The sequence below is a fragment of the Arabidopsis lyrata genome, assembly GCF_000004255.2.
Source record: "Arabidopsis lyrata subsp. lyrata unplaced genomic scaffold ARALYscaffold_6, whole genome shotgun sequence".
Taxonomy (NCBI): domain Eukaryota; kingdom Viridiplantae; phylum Streptophyta; class Magnoliopsida; order Brassicales; family Brassicaceae; genus Arabidopsis; species Arabidopsis lyrata.
Window position 1 is genome coordinate 21,712,149 of NW_003302550.1, and position 16,722 is coordinate 21,728,870.

Genomic DNA, 16,722 nt, shown 5'->3' on the forward strand with positions numbered 1-16,722 from the left:
ATTGACTAGTTTAACCTCATAAATTCTGAGATATTACGATCATGCCATTCGGTGATAAAAACAGTAACGTCACATAAACGTCGGTCGTAACAGATCCAACGGCTAAAAACAATTCAAAACAAAAGCACGCCAACACTGACGTTTAAAAAAAAAAAAGACAAGACCGACAATTAAAAAAAAAAAGAAACCGTGTCTCGTCGTTCGTAAACCAAACCATTATTATTATTTATATAACAAAAGCTTATTTCTCTTATCAAACAACCATTGTTGCGTGTTTGGTTATCTCTTCTTTTTCTTCTCTCTTACCTAAATCAAGGGATTTGTTCTGATCAAACTTTTGAACAGAATTAACAACAAATCCCTAGAAGAACCTGACCATCCTTCTTCTCTTGAAGATTTAAGCTCTGCAAAAATCGTGTGAAGCTTTTGAAATTTGGTAGCAAAAATCTCATTTGATCTGACTTTTCTGGTAAATTTTATTATTCTGAAATGTTTTTTTTTGGTTTGATTTGATTTGTTTTGTTTGTTTTTCCAACAGATCTGAACATTTTTGGGTGAAAATGTTATTTGGGTCATTTTTTTACGATTAATCAAATTTCAGTGTTCTTAAATTGGATAAATTTGATACCGAGATAGATCTTATCAAAGCTGGGTTAAATCGAATTGAATCAATAAGCTGGGTTAGATCAAATTGAATCATTTTTTATTATATAGAAGCTGGGTTTGATGGAATTTGATCAATTTTGATTGTATTGAAGCTGGGTTAAATCGAATTGATTGATTATATTGAAGCTGGGTTAAATCGAATTGATTGGTTATATAGAAGCTGGTTTAAATCGAATTTGAGGCTAATTGAATCGAATCTTATCATCTTATGAATCGAAGACAACCTTTAAAAATGATTCTTCTGTTGCCAGATGATTAATGGTTTTTGTTTGTTTTGTTTAATTGAAGGTGAAATTGATCGAGAAGGTACAACGAAAATGGGCTCAGAGCAGAACAATAGCACAAGCTTTCCACCAACAGAGCCTAAGCTCTGTGATAACGGATGCGGATTCTTCGGGTCACCATCCAACATGAATCTGTGTTCGAAATGTTACAGAAGCTTACGAGCTGAGGAAGATCAAACCGCGGTAGCGAAAGCTGCTGTCAAGAAATCTTTAAAGCTTCCATCTTGCAGTATCATTGCACCGGGACAAAAACATCCTCTGGAAATTAAACCAGCGCATTTGGAAACCGTTGTTGTAACAGCTGAGCCGTCTTCGGTACCGGTAGCTACGGAACAGGACGAGGCAGAGCCATCGAGACCTGTACGACCTAACAGGTGTTTCAGCTGTAACAAGAAAGTTGGGGTAATGGGTTTTAAGTGCAAATGCGGTAGCACGTTTTGCGGGAATCATAGGTACCCGGAGAAGCATGAGTGTAGCTTCGATTTCAAAGAAGTTGGACGTGATGCAATCGCAAAGGCGAATCCTTTGGTTAAGGCGGATAAAGTCCAGAGGATTTGAAAAAAAAACTTTGTTCTTTCTAAGTGTTTCTTTGTCTTCTGCATTTGATCAGTTTCTTCCGGGGATGTTGATGTGATGTGATGTGATCATGTTCGATGTTTGGTTTCCATGAATCAAAATGAAAATTCCTGCTCTTGGTTTCTCGTAAAATGGAGTCGCTTTACTCGTATATCTGTAAAACTAGACACGCCTTGAGAGTGAACATGATGATGAATCAATAGACTAGTAGTAGTGCATTTGTTATAGAATCACATATATCACATATATTATAAGAAAATAGGCATATATATTGTGCACGATGAACATGATGGTGATCTCAATCAGTGTGATGTGGTGTGTCGTTGGGTAATCAGTTAACACCTGTGACTGTGTTGAAAAAGGACAATTATACGATAATTCATGGAAAACAGAGAAATTCTGTGATTAATTTTCATTTTGTTGGCGATTTGGCATACATACGCAAAAGGAAAAAGAAAAAACATTGGAAATGAATTCATTATGGGCCAAATACGGGCCGAGATATTGGTGAGTGGGCTCTGAAGTTGATACCACGGAGGAAGCCATTCTTTGATCGTCGCCAAAACAAAACGGAGGTAACACTCTAGACATCAAATGGATACAAATTCTTATCTAGAAACCACCTATCCTAAAACAACAATGATCTTCTCTCTCACCTTAGCTTTTAGAAAGAACTTTATATTCTTCAGCACTTTCTAACTATAGAAAACTAGAAGTTAGTTTTTACATGGAAGACACTATAAAAGATAAAGCTTAGAAAGGTTCTTTACTTTTGAATTGGTAAATATATCACTGCCTATTTCATCATTTAGTTAGATGTTTCTTCTAATTACCGTCATAATCTTTACCACAAATAACAAAATTGAATACGATATTGAATATTATTAGGGTTTCATGATTGTTTTTTTTTTTAATTAAGAAAAAAAAATCTAGAGTGGACTAGTTTAATTTCGATCACCAAAAATATCAAACAAAATTATCACAAATATATAAATTTTGTTTATGACTTAATAGGGAAAATATATTACTTCTTTTTCAAAATATATCTAAAATCTCAGTTTACCAAAATATATATATATATATATATATATATATATATATATATATATATATATATAATATACTGAAATTTTACTTTTACTTTATAGGTGATGTTGATAATATACATCGAATAAATTTTTTTGATCGGTGACTTAAGCTCAATGAAAATTTTAAACTACCATTTTGTCAAAGATTTCTTTAAATATACATTATCTAAAAAATTGTAACTGTGTAAATCCATAAAATGAATTTATTACCAAGCGTGGATAATTTTTGTAAATAATATACGTGTCATTTATATATTTTGTTTTTTTTTTAAAATTTTAGTGTGCAAGTATTTAAACAAAAAAAGTTTTGTACTTATCTTGTGCAAGTATTTAAACAAAAGTTATATTTTGCTACTTGCAGATTGTTGTACTTATCTTTTGATTAGTTAAAATGTTATAAACATGTAAAAACATGATCGTCACTATTTGTGATCTCTCGGTCAGCGCCTAAAGTTTTTATTATTTATCTGAAACTTTAAAAGACTATATTATGAAAAACAAACGATATACAAATTAAACACCAAGTAGGAATAAAACCATAAATTCTCGAATATCAATTCATATTCTTAAGTTAACACACACCAAAGACTAAACGTCTTAAGCATTGTTATGGCTACATAAATAAATTCTAACAAAAAATGTTCATATGCTTATTCTTGAGAATAAAACAAAAATAGAACGACACAACACCAAAATGTGATAAAGATGATTATGAGAAATCAATTCAATTAAATTATATCAATGTAATAACCTTTTTTGTATCTAATAATTGTTTGTACAACAGATGATAATTAACTCAAAGTTGAGACTAAAACATATCATATATATATATATATATATATAATATATGATATTATATTATAAATTTATAATAGATCTTTGAAGTTACATCACTTTAAGAAACTACCTCTCTTACCTCTTTCTCCGCGGTGACAAATTCTGCTTCTCAATTTAGTCGCTACTTTAAGAGCTTAGAATTTTCTCTGTCAATGTTAAGCATAAGAGCACCCTCGTTGCAAGACTCTTAAATCTAACTCTTAGGAATAATTTTTATATTAATTTTGAATTTTTTGACTTAAGAGTTGGTTTTTTGTTTTTAAATTATATTTATCTCCATTGGTAGGTTCTTAATTTGTACTTCTTAGTGAAAAAATATTAATTTTTAAAAGAAATAAAATAAAAAATTATAATTTTAGAAATCTTAATAAGTATTGAAACACACATGACATACAATTTATATTATACATGACATAAAACTAAATAGTATAGATTTTCGGGTATAGATTTTCAGAACCGCTAAATATCCGTTATATAAATGTTCGTGTAAATTGTCGGATTTTTGGATAAATACTCGGGTTTTCGGGTAAATACTCGATTTTTTGGGTAAATATTCGGGTTAAATATATATATATATGAGAAAATATGAGAATCTAAAAATGTTAGTTAATATGATGGCTAAAAAGGATAACTAGTGAGATGACTAATCATGTTTGATCGTTTAAAATCTTAGGACGGTCTCAAAAGATTATAATTTCGACTTTTATGATGTAAAACCACCATGAATGAGTGAGCCAAATACAGGCCGAGATATCGGTGATTAGGCTCTGAAGATGTGCTCAAAAAAATATTATTCACAAATTATATGGTGTGTCATACAAGTAATCATGATTGTGTCTATATTATAATAATAACTGTATGAACAGTTCATATGATCTATTTTCAAATTTTAAAAGGCTTTTTTTTTGTATTGTAACTTTGAGAATCCATTTTTCACAAATTTTAAAAAGATGTTATTATTTTTAATTCCAACAAAAAATCTAATTGTGGTTAAAGTCTCACAAAAGTCTACGTCCAAATTTAAGCCCAATTAAGTCAAGTTGACGGAGAATTGACTTTAAACGATGTTACATGAAGAGAGTATCGGACGGGTGAGATTATTTGAATTCAAAAACATTTAATGAAGAGTTTTATGACCGTTCCAGGTTAGGATCCAAAAAGATTTGTAGACCGTTAAGATTATTTTCTCAGGTTTAATTTCTATCAGTTTCGTCTTCGTCATGAATTTGATTTTTGTTTCCCTTTTTTTTTTGTTCGGTGTTATCAAGAAGAAATCGCAATCCTCGACTCTGGTTTCTATCAAATTTGTTCTGTTTCTTGTTCTAATTTTGATTTTTGGTATCGACGAGGATTAGATTCATTAGGGTTTATTCATTAGGGTTCAATTTTGTTTTGAGAGATCATTAACGATCGCGAGACTGTACGATCAAGGGGGTTTTGATTGGATGGTCGTATCATCACCGACGGTGGTGATGGCGGTGGATACGGTGACGGTGGTGGCTGGCCGTGAGGGATGAAGTTACGGAGGAAGCGGTGGTCGTGGCTGGTAATTGAAATAAAGTGGGTTTTGTGGCTCTGTTTTTGGTTTAGATTGCTTTTGCTCTTGTTCTTGTTCTGATTCTTTTGGTTTACTTTTTGATGATTCTTTTGAAGAAGAAGAAGAAGAAGAAGAAGAAGATTCAGGAGGCGTAGATGTTTCCAATCCACGAGATATCGTTGAATATTCACAATTATTTCCATGCTTTGTTGTTTACTTACTTGCTTTCTCTATTTTTTAATTGCTTTTTTGCTTACTGATTTGATTCCTACGAACGTGTATTAGTCCGAATACTAATCGTTTAATTTCTAAAACCTATAAGCTGTGGCAAAAGTTGCTGGAAGAACTTGTATCATGGACTAAACAAGAAAATCAGCCAGTCACGAACCCACTTGTAAGTTTCCATTTACTAATGTCATGATAAAGTGTATTGGATAGGTCTTTTTTCGTTATGTCAGTATTGCTTGGTCACTTTTACATCATTTCCTTTGTATTACGTTTTGAATTTTTCAGCTTATAAAACTTGAGAGATGAAGTTCGAGAAAAAAAGAACAAAATCTGGAGCAAGAAACATACTTGGGTATTGATTTGAGTGGTTCTGAACTTGTATAGTAAGTCAAATTTGTGTTGTGTTCTCATACCGGACTCATATGGTGCCGTGTACATTTCATACAACGTTACGCTTATTTCAGGTATATCGCAATGGAGCTCTGAAATGGTTGTACGTCATCTTCTTGTTTCTTAAGTTGACTCCTTCTCCCAAGTATATTTTTTTTTCAACCTTTCTTTCTACTTAGTCGTTCAAGTTACTTTTTCTCTTCTGTTTTACTTACAAGTGCTGTATTTCAGGGGATTCTTTCAGGTTCTTATAATTTAAGAAAGCTAGTTGTGTCAGCTGAAGCACAACATTCTGCATTGAAATTCAGTTGCAGGTGATTTTTGTAAGAACGTCGGACATGGAGAATCTGTTACAAATGGTTCCCGACGGAGAACCCTTCAGGTTTGTTTAATTAATTCGCGAGGAACACTGTACATATAAAGTTAAAACTTTCTACAGATAGATACAAAACCAACAATTTGTCAATTCTACTTTCTCCTGTATATCCGTCAATATTGCCTAAATGTTCTATTTTTCTTATAAGGTCTCACTTGTGTCTTTTCTTAAGGTTCAAGAGATGGTCTCACGCCTCAACACTTCTGAAGTAAAAGAAGCAGGACCTTTCGCCCTAGCATGGTCTGTATTTCTGTACATATAAAGTTAAAACTTTCTACAAGTGAGTTTCTACAAAACCAACAATTTGTCAATTCTACTTTCTCCTGTATATCTGTCAATATTGCCTAAATGTTCTATTTTCCTTATAAGGTCTCACTTGTGTCTTTTCTTAAGGTTCAAGAGATGGTCTCAAGCCTCAACACTTCTGAAGCAGGACCTTTCGCCGTAGCATGGACAGTATTTCTGTGTCTTGTTTCATCACTTCCTAATTGAAAAGTCCTTTCCTTATGGTATGAAAGTGAGAATATTTCCACTATCTTACTTGATGTGTTTAATCTTAATTGATTACCAGGAGATTGATCACGTGAGCTATGTTCATCAAGCTTTTGAGGCAGCATCCTTTTGAGCTATTTCCTTGAAATCCTTCAAAATAGTGTGTTGAATGACTTCGATGTAAGTTACCGAGATTAAAATTCCAGATACCGAGCTTTACTTTGTGAGTTCGGTTTTACCAACCCTCTGCAAATTATGTTGATTCTATCATTATTTTTCACTTTCCCAGGCACCAGTCTCTGGTTATCGGAGTGTCTTGAGGACTTTTTCTTTCCAGCTTTTGTTGCGTCTTATGAGATCAATCTTCAGGTAACAGTCCATTAATTGTAGATGATAAATTATATACTTCTGAAGTGTTTCAAAATCTTACTCATCTCTACATTTTTTGGCAGCTGAAAGATACATGGAGCATCAACTGAATTCCTCCAAAGAAACTGATCAGATTGGGAAGAGATGAATTGGTAAGCAGACTCAGAGCAAAACGACTAGCGGACTTCTGCCTCGAGATATTCATGTGTGCATACATACATGCATCCATACATCCATACATCCATACATGCATACATTCATACATTCATACATGCATACATTCATACATTCATACATGCATACATTCATACATTCATTCGTACATGTATACATACACATTCATGCATATTTGCTTTTATGATTTATTGCTGAGGTCATTGCTTACTTCTTTAGTTACATTACTAACTTGTTCTTGTTTGTTTCTTGTGCTTATTTTCATTTATGAACTTGCTTGCTTGTTTCTGTTCTCGTATGAGAGTATGTTTCGACTGGAGGTTCAGGTATTTGAGATAAGATTAATTCATCACAGTTCCTAAACAAACGTCAATGGTGAGTACAATTATATTTGGGTTATGTCTTTTGAATGGTGAAGCATGGGGAAATTCAGGCTGATTTGATTAGGTATTAATTAAAACTACATTTTTCTCTGCAGATCAGAATCGAGGAGATGGACTTGATTTCTCTACGTTCTGCACTCAGGGTTTTTACTGACCATACTGGGAAGTAAAAATGCAGAGTGAGATTTTCTTTTTTACCTTCCCATTATGATGTTATTTGTGACAGTTTACTTTTCGAGGTTGGGTGGCTAATTGCAGGAAGGGAATGGCAAGAGGAGTTTCTTGGGTACAATGAGCTCTAGAGAATTGGTGGAAATTGGAAACAAGATGGTAGCAGCAGAGGTATTTTCCCCATTCCTTTCGTTCTGTTCCTAATTCTAATGCTAATTTTGCCTTTCATGTTTGGTAACGAGTTTTAGATTCACTAGGTTCTATCATGTTGTTGCGATGTTGATATGAGAATGAGAAGATTTGATTCTATTGAGGGTTTTATAATTATCATATCATTGTCATCTAAATTTAAGGGTTAAAATTTTGTTTTCCTTGTCATTCTGATTTTGGTTTTTCTTCCTTTCTTATGTGGTATTGAGGGTTTCATTCTTCCGCTGGTTTACAAGAGGGCACTCAAGTTTTCGAAGGTAAAAAATCAAGCCTAGAACTTTTACTTCTAATTGAATTCAATCATTGTTCTGTTTTGGTTTTGCATTTTCGTTATCCATATTTACAGAGGCGAGTGAAAAGATTGAAGTGTTTTCAGTGAGACGGAATTGCTTATCACAATTGTAAGTCTGTTAATTCTTAGTTATGTACTACTTTGGAATAGTTAACGACGTAGTGTTTGAATTTAGAATGCAGGTTTTGAGTGGCCAGAGGCTTAAAGGTAAAAGTGTTGGTGATCGTGATATGTCATTAGAATTTGATGATTATGTGAGGTATGTCATTAGTTTAACTGTTACTAGTTAAAATGCATGACTGATGTTTGTTAATTGGTATATATTATTAAGTTTTTGCTTTGCATGGCCTCTAGAGAATGCTTGGTGAAACTCTCGTGGCTCTTATGTTTATAAAAAGTGTATTATGTATGAGCATATCTAACCTTTTTGTTACAGGTAAAAGATTATATTGCTACCCTAAAGCATAATGGCTACCAGAGCCTCCATACTTATGTGATTCCGTTCTTGTATGAGAGTATGTTTCGACTGGAAGTTCAGCTATTTGAGATAAGATTGATTCATCACAGTTCTTTAAAAAGACGCCAATGGTGAGTACAATTAAATTTGGTTGTTGTCTTTTAAATGGTGAAGCATGGGGATATTCAGGCTGATTTGATTGGATATTAAAACTATTTTTTTCTCTGCAGATCTTAACCAACAATGCAGATTTTTTTCTAGAGATGGACTTGATTGCTGTTAGGTCGAAATTCAAGGGGGAAGGCGAGTTGCCTCAACAATGCAGATTTTGCACTCAGGTATTTACTGACCATACTCTGGTTCATGACAAAACAAACGCTATCTGTTCACTCAACTCTACGAAAGGCTTAGTGCGACGAATTGTATCGGCTCTTATTCCGCATTTCCCACTTCGCCTCTACCGATTTTTCTATACCCATGTTTCCTCTACCAGCTTCTAACCAATTACTTATGCTTCCTTAGCTACCAATTAATCAGCTTCTTCTATGTGAACTTATTATACTCAATAACTTCGATGTTAAAACCATCCATTATGTTACTTTCGGTTTTGGTTATATTTGGTTGATTTCTTTTCGTTTAACTAAACCAGGATTCGAGTGTTTAGAACTGCACCGACTTCATCAGTCACAATTCATCAACTTGAAGTTCAACAACTCTGCTCGCGCGAGGGAGAGGAATTCATCAATTAAAAACTTAGCATTGATTCTTTTCATGAATTTCATATGTATAGATGATGATTACATTGTTGAATTTTTATAAATCTGCCAGGCTCTGAAGGATGGTATGAGGGATAAAGTAGTGCTTGCCACCAAATTTGGATGCATTCGCGAGGAACACCACACAGGTAAAGTTAAACTTTCTTCAAATAGGATACAAAACAAGCAATTTGCCTAAAGGTTTTATATTTTTTATAAGGTAACGGCAGAGTACCTTTCAGGTTTGTTCTGTTTCACCAATCCTCTGCAAAAAAAATTCAATTTATCTGTTCCCTATGTTGATTCTACCACTATTTATCACTTTTCCAGGGACCAGTCTCTGGTTATCGTAGTAGTGTCTTGAGGATTTTTCCAGCAGTTATTGCGACTTATGAGATCAATCTTGAGGTAAAACTCCATTAATTGTAGCTGATAAATTATATGCTTATGAAGTGCCTCAAACTCTTACTCGTCTCTATAATTTTGGCAGCTGAAACCTAGCGGAGTATCAAAGACACTGATCAGATTGGGAAGAATCGGTGTCTGACGGTTGAATAGGTAAGCAGGCTCGGAACAACAAAATGACTAGTGGACTTCTTCTTAGCAGCAATATCCAACTTCCATTAGGATAAACCTGAGAGACACTAGCCAACCGTGAGATTCCAGAAACTTGAGGACCATTTGAGCTAGTGAGATCAATTAGAGGACTAGATTAGACCAATCATCGATAGGAGTCAAAAACCAAGCTGACAAAGGAGATACAGTCTTGTTAACGACCGAAGCTTGATCAGCCTCTTCCACACTTAGCTAGCTTCCCGAACTCTGAAAACCTGCATCCCAAAACCGACCGCTTCGAAATTATGATATGAGTTGGTATCTTGAATCTCCCTCCATTCATACATGCATACATCATTACATTCATGCATAGTTACTTTCTTGATTCATTGATTGCTTGTTTAGTTACACTGCTATCTTGTTTGTTTCTTTCACTGATTGCATGCGTACATAATTAACTTGTTTTCTTGTATCTTTCTTTGTTGATCGTTGCTTACTCGCTTAACTTGTTTGCTTCCTTCCTTTTTGGTTCTTTGATTCTACTTCATTGTTTGCTCAGACCATACATAATTAACTTGTTTACTTGCTTTCCTTTTATTCTTTGATAATTGTTTACTCAAATGATTCAGTCATTGCTTATAACTCCTTTGCTTGTTTTCTTCTTTGATTATTTGTTTTTCTTACATGAACTACTTATATCATTGTTTGTCTACAGTTTTCTTTGTTTATATTCATTGCTTATTTCTCTTTTTTACTTCTTTACGTCTTTCATTGATTCTTTCTACGTCATTCTTTATTTGTTACTTGCTTGACTTGTTTGTTACTTATTAGCTGATCACTAACTAACTATTCTCTTGTTTACAATAACTAGATAATATATCGTATTTAGAAAACTTGACCTCTATGCATGCTTACGCAAATATGTATACTTGCTTGCCTGTGCACATTCATAATTGTTTCCTTAACTTGCTTTTATTGACTTCCTTACTTTATATCCTTAAATTTCTTGCTATTTTCTCACTAACTGTCTCAAGTAAATCTTGATTCATCTATGTACTTTGCTTTAGATATAGTTCTAGGTTATTACTTAAAATTTAACAGATGGAAACTACTCTTAACTCTTAAGTGTCCATCATTAATGTTGCTACCACATAGACCTTTTATGTGGACAAGGGTTTATCGAATCCATGTATACCGGCCTCACAGAACTTTACCAGAAAGATAAGGATCAAATTCTATGATTAATCGTCTCTCTTAATTTGTCTTCTTGGTTTGTATCTGAACTTTTTTTATGTTTCAGATTTAATTGTTCAGGGTTTGAGAGCTTGGCGTTTCTTGCAACCATCTTCTCAACCAAGAGCCTCATGGATTCTCTAGCACAAGGTTTTAAGGCTGAATATTGTGCTTTCCCCTATAGTTACTATACTAAATCAGATAAGTTATAACTGTCTCAACTAGTTTTGAATCAATTGAACTAAGCAAAGAAAAAAGTGTATTAGTCTGAACACTAATCGTTTAATTTCTAAAACCTATAAGCAGTGGCAAAAGTTCTGGAAGAACTTGTATATCATGGACTAAAACAAGAAAATCAGCCAGTCACGAACCCACTTGTAAGTTTCCATTTTCTAATTTCATGATAAAGTGTATTGGATAGGTCTTTTTTACATCATTTCATTTGTATTCCGTTTTGAATTTTTCAGCCCGCAAACTGTAGCTAAAAACATGATTGATGAAGTTCGAGAAAAAAAACAAAACTGGAGCAAGAAACATACTTGGGTATTGATTTCAGTGGTTCTGCACTTGTATAGTAAGTTAAAGTTTGTGTTGTGTTCTCATATCGGAGTCATATGGTGCCGTGTACATATCATACAACGTTACGCTTATTTCAGGTATATCACAATGGAGCTCTGAAATGGTTGTACGTCATCTTCTTGTTTCTTAAGTTGACTCTTTCTCCCAAGTATGTATTTTTTTCAACCTTTCTTTCTACTTAGTCGTTCAAGTTACTTACAAGTGCTGTATTTCAGGGGATTCTTTCAGGTTCTTATAATTTAAGAAAGCTAGTTGTGTCAGCTGAAGCACAACATTCTGCATTGAAATTCAGTTGCAGGTGATTTTTGTAAAAACGTCGGACATGGAGAATCTGTTACAAATGGTTCCCGACGGAGAACCCTTCAGGTTTGTTTAATTAATTCGCGAGGAACACTGTACATATAAAGTTAAAACTTTCTACAGATAGATACAAAACCAACAATTTGTCAATTCTACTTTCTCCTGTATATCCGTCAATATTGCCTAAATGTTCTATTTTTCTTATAAGGTCTCACTTGTGTCTTTTCTTAAGGTTCAAGAGATGGTCTCACGCCTCAACACTTCTGAAGTAAAAGAAGCAGGACCTTTCGCCCTAGCATGGTCTGTATTTCTGTACATATAAAGTTAAAACTTTCTACAAGTGAGTTTCTACAAAACCAACAATTTGTCAATTCTACTTTCTCCTGTATATCTGTCAATATTGCCTAAATGTTCTATTTTCCTTATAAGGTCTCACTTGTGTCTTTTCTTAAGGTTCAAGAGATGGTCTCAAGCCTCAACACTTCTGAAGCAGGACCTTTCGCCGTAGCATGGACAGTATTTCTGTGTCTTGTTTCATCACTTCCTAATTGAAAAGTCCTTTCCTTATGGTATGAAAGTGAGAATATTTCCACTATCTTACTTGATGTGTTTAATCTTAATTGATTACCAGGAGATTGATCACGTGAGCTATGTTCATCAAGCTTTTGAGGCAGCATCCTTTTGAGCTATTTCCTTGAAATCCTTCAAAATAGTGTGTTGAATGACTTCGATGTAAGTTACCGAGATTAAAATTCCAGATACCGAGCTTTACTTTGTGAGTTCGGTTTTACCAACCCTCTGCAAATTATGTTGATTCTATCATTATTTTTCACTTTCCCAGGCACCAGTCTCTGGTTATCGGAGTGTCTTGAGGACTTTTTCTTTCCAGCTTTTGTTGCGTCTTATGAGATCAATCTTCAGGTAACAGTCCATTAATTGTAGATGATAAATTATATACTTCTGAAGTGTTTCAAAATCTTACTCATCTCTACATTTTTTGGCAGCTGAAAGATACATGGAGCATCAACTGAATTCCTCCAAAGAAACTGATCAGATTGGTAAGAGCTGAATTGGTAAGCAGACTCACAGCAAAACGACTAGCGGACTTCTGCCTCGAGACAGTCATGTGTGCATACATACATGCATCCATACATGCATACATTCATACATTCATACATGCATACATTCATACATTCATACATTCATTCATACATTTATACATACACATTCATGCATATTTGCTTTCATGATTTATTGTTGTGGTCATTGCTTGCTTATTTAGTGACATTATTAACTTGTTCTTGTTTGTTTCTTGTGCTTATTTTCATTTATGAACTTGCTTGCTTGTTTCTGTTCATATGAGAGTATGTTTCGACTGGAGGTTCAGGTAAGATTCATCACAGTTCCTAAACAAACGTCAATGGTGAGTACAATTAAATTTGGGTTTTGTCTTTTGAATGGTGAAGCATGGGGAATTCAGGCTGATTTGATTAATGTGTATTTAAACAGGGAAGAAGCTTGAAAAAAATAGAACAAGAGAAGAGAATTACACCAAGTTAATGCTCTTGTTCTTTATCTAATCTGGTCGTTCAGATCTTTCTCAGAAATTTGTCTTTGTTTCTCCTGTACTAAGTTAAAATTCTCTGTGCTAATATTTTGGATTTAGCTAACAAATGTGTATTTTCTAACAAGGAAGAAGCTTGAACAAAAAAGAACAAGAGAAGATCAGCTAAAGTTGAGTAATATCGTTTTTTCCTTGAATTTTGTTACTATTCTGCATCGTCTCATCCAGTTGAAGCTTGAGATTAATTTAAGTGTATAAAAATTTGTTGACAGTGGGTCCTCAGATAGTATAATACTGGATGGAGCTACTGATTCCGAAGATGCTCAGCACAAAGACTTCCTTGCGCTGGTTAGACAATAGACACCAATGTTTTCTCTTCTTTCAGTTTAAAATTCTTACTTGCGTTTGGTTGTCGGATCAGGTTGAAAGATACCACAAACTCATAAAAAAACAGAGTATACTTCTCCACTGCAGTATCAGGACCAGAATTGATGACTGTGCTTTTCAGGCATGTTCTTGCTCCAACTTCAAATCTTTTTTTCCAAGGGTTTTTTTCTATAACTAAGTTGCTTAAACCTTGTTCAGGATTGTGAAGTAGCATGAAGCCGAGTATTGGAAATATGTAGAGGAAGGTAACAACTACTTTTGACGTGCTATCTAGGCCATTTGTCACAAGTTTTCTTCTATTAACAATTGAGATTTTCATATCCAAGCCAAACTTGTTATATGAAGAATGTGTAAATATTGTATTTTCACCTTAGTGTGTCTATATGTCCAAAAACTGTAGTGGTCATTTTGAAAACTTCCGGAAGAAGAATGTGTAAACTGTAGTGGTCATTTTGAAAACTTCCGGAAGAAGCTAGCATCATACTGATGTGAATTCTTCTTTCTATTATGAATTATTCCGGTTGCTTATTTAGATAAGAGATTCCAATCTTCATGATTATGATACTTATTAATATCTTACATTTTTGCATTAGTGTCCCCAGGAGATTTGTAGGAGATTTAGACGTGTATCTAGACGCTATATTGGATGCAATTGTCAAGGTAAAAACATTCGAAAGATACCTGCTTTATTAACTCGTATCCATCCTCAACATTAATCATGTAGTTTTTGATTAATCTAACATTTAACAGTTGAAGAAGACACTAAACATCAGATATTCCACCGAGTGTTCCTACTGTAAATAATATGATCACTTGTAAGTTATTATCATCTTCTTAAGGAATCCCTATACATAGAATTATTAGTTTCGTATTGTCTGTTGGTTATGATGGGGCCTCTTCATTAAAATATTTTGTATCCAGAGATATCAATGAATCCACTGATTTGTAGAATATATGTAGTTACAAAAGAGAAGCCAAGAACCGGAGCAAGAAACCGACTTGTAGAAACGGTAATTCAAATGAAAGACAGGGGACCTTGATTTTCCATCTCTAGAGGAGTTGTTATCTTCTTCTAGTTTCTTAAGTTTAATCATCCTCCCAGGTATGTCTTCAACCTTTTTCTTCTGTTAGTATTTCGATTTTTCTCATATTTATAGCTTGGAATTATTGTCTCTTTTACTTTTATGCAGTAGCAGATTTCATAGCCAATGGACCATTTTCGAGTTGTTGGTTATGAATTCTAAATCTGTGGCACATAGGAGACAAGCGGTAGGAACCAACAAACCTCATCGATGAAGACGGTCTCTTGAAGGTATATGTCACGAACAAGCACCCTAAGTAGATTTGATGGAAAGCATGTTTCAGAATTCTTTGTGAAACCAGGGTTAAGTAAATTTCTCCAAAGAAACTGATCAGATTGGGAAGAGCCAGTGACTGCCAATAGGATAAACCTGAGAGAGACATTACTAGCCAGCCAAGATATACCAGAAACTTGAAGACCATTTGAACCAGTGAGATCAATTAGAGGACTAGATTCGCCAATCATCGAATAAGAGCCAGTACCAACCTGAAAAAGGAGATAAAGCAAGTCTGCCCACAAAGCACAAAGAGTACTTGATCAGTCTCTTCCACACTCAGCTTCCCGAACCCAGAAAATCTGCATCCTAAACAACATATCCCTTCGAAAGTGTGATATCTTGAATCTCCATACATTCATACATGCATACATTCATCCATACATCCATACATCCATACATCCATACATGCATACATTCATACATGCATACATTCATTCATGCATACATTCACATGCATACATTTGCTTTCTTGATTTATTGCTGAGGTCATTGCTTGCTTCATTAGCTTATTTTCATTTATGTACTTGCTTGCTTGTTTCTTTCTCTGATTGTTTTACATGTTTAACTTGCTCACTTTATTCCTTCTTTGTTTCTTTGTTTATTTGATCGTTGCTTACTCAATTGCTTGCATCCTTCTTGGTGTACTTCTTTTATTCTTTGATATATCGCTTACTTAACTGATTCAGTCATTGCTTAACACTCGTTTGCTTTTATTCTTTGCTTCTTTGATTCTTTGAGTTTGTTTACACAATGATTTTATTTACACAATATGATGATTTTTACATAGTGAAGAATAATATATATGATGAGTTATTTTTCCTATCAAACAAATAACAGGAAAGCAATATTTATATATATATTTTAAAAAGAATTTTGGTATTTGTATATATGATGGAAAAATATGTATCTTTTTTTTTTTTCTGTGCAAAGGAAAAATATGTATCATAGTTGACGAAACTCAGGTTATTTTATTCAGAAAACGAAACTAATTCTCAGGTTATTTTATTCAGAAAACGTTAGTCGGTTTTCGGTATTCACGAAATTATTCTAGGACTTTCAGTACTTACGAAACAAATCGGTATTTCAAAGTTACCTTGGAATTTTTGGTAGATATTTCAGAACTTTTGATATTTACGAAATCACCCCAGAACTTTTGATATTCACGATATGATGATTTTTACATAGTGAAGAATAATATATATGATGAGTTATTTTTCCTATCAAACAAATAACAGGAAAGCAATATTTATATATATATTTTAAAAAGAATTTTGGTATTTGTATATATGATGGAAAAATATGTATCTTTTTTTTTTTTCTGTGCAAAGGAAAAATATGTATCTTAGTTGACGAAACTCAGGTTATTTTATTCAGAAAACGAAACTAATTCTCAGGTTATTTTATTCAGAAAACGTTAGTCGGTTTTCGGTATTCACGAAATTATTCTAGGACTTTCAGTAC

General features: G+C 33.7%; 2 protein-coding genes and 2 long non-coding RNA genes across 9 annotated transcripts; 3 read left to right on the plus strand and 1 right to left on the minus strand.

The window, feature by feature from the left end:
* Positions 1 to 242: 242 nt before the first annotated feature.
* LOC9308709 (zinc finger A20 and AN1 domain-containing stress-associated protein 7) lies at positions 243 to 1,677 on the plus strand. Its single transcript, XM_021022075.1, has 2 exons — positions 243 to 469; positions 955 to 1,677. Exon 2 carries the CDS (start codon positions 984 to 986, stop codon positions 1,506 to 1,508), a length of 525 nt encoding a protein of 174 aa, XP_020877734.1. The 5' UTR covers positions 243 to 469; positions 955 to 983; the 3' UTR covers positions 1,509 to 1,677.
* A 2,398-nt stretch (positions 1,678 to 4,075) lies between these two features.
* Positions 4,076 to 7,096, plus strand: LOC110227559. Of its 3 annotated transcripts, none has more exons than XR_002331272.1 (9): positions 4,076 to 5,011; positions 5,105 to 5,382; positions 5,502 to 5,599; positions 5,681 to 5,751; positions 5,838 to 5,988; positions 6,155 to 6,222; positions 6,554 to 6,654; positions 6,764 to 6,843; positions 6,927 to 7,096. It is a non-coding gene; the product is annotated as an uncharacterized LOC110227559 (long non-coding RNA). The 3 variants fall into 3 exon arrangements; XR_002331270.1 differs by having other exon boundaries at positions 4,078 to 5,011; positions 6,155 to 6,262; positions 6,376 to 6,654; XR_002331271.1 differs by lacking the exon at positions 6,155 to 6,222 and having other exon boundaries at positions 4,080 to 5,011; positions 6,376 to 6,654.
* A 2,683-nt stretch (positions 7,097 to 9,779) lies between these two features.
* Positions 9,780 to 10,195, minus strand: LOC110227434. Its single transcript, XM_021021529.1, has 2 exons — positions 10,116 to 10,195; positions 9,780 to 9,995 (listed from the first exon to the last, which is right to left on the minus strand). The coding sequence occupies exons 1-2, from the start codon at positions 10,193 to 10,195 to the stop codon at positions 9,794 to 9,796; spliced, it is 282 nt and encodes a 93-aa protein (XP_020877188.1). The 3' UTR covers positions 9,780 to 9,793.
* Positions 10,196 to 14,096: 3,901 nt separating this feature from the next.
* LOC110227557 lies at positions 14,097 to 15,946 on the plus strand. 4 transcript variants are annotated; one of them, XR_002331261.1, is made up of 6 exons: positions 14,097 to 14,148; positions 14,497 to 14,563; positions 14,654 to 14,718; positions 14,864 to 15,005; positions 15,094 to 15,215; positions 15,287 to 15,946. It is a non-coding gene; the product is annotated as an uncharacterized LOC110227557 (long non-coding RNA). The 4 variants fall into 4 exon arrangements; XR_002331258.1 differs by having other exon boundaries at positions 15,094 to 15,946; XR_002331260.1 differs by having other exon boundaries at positions 15,100 to 15,946.
* Positions 15,947 to 16,722: the final 776 nt, after the last annotated feature.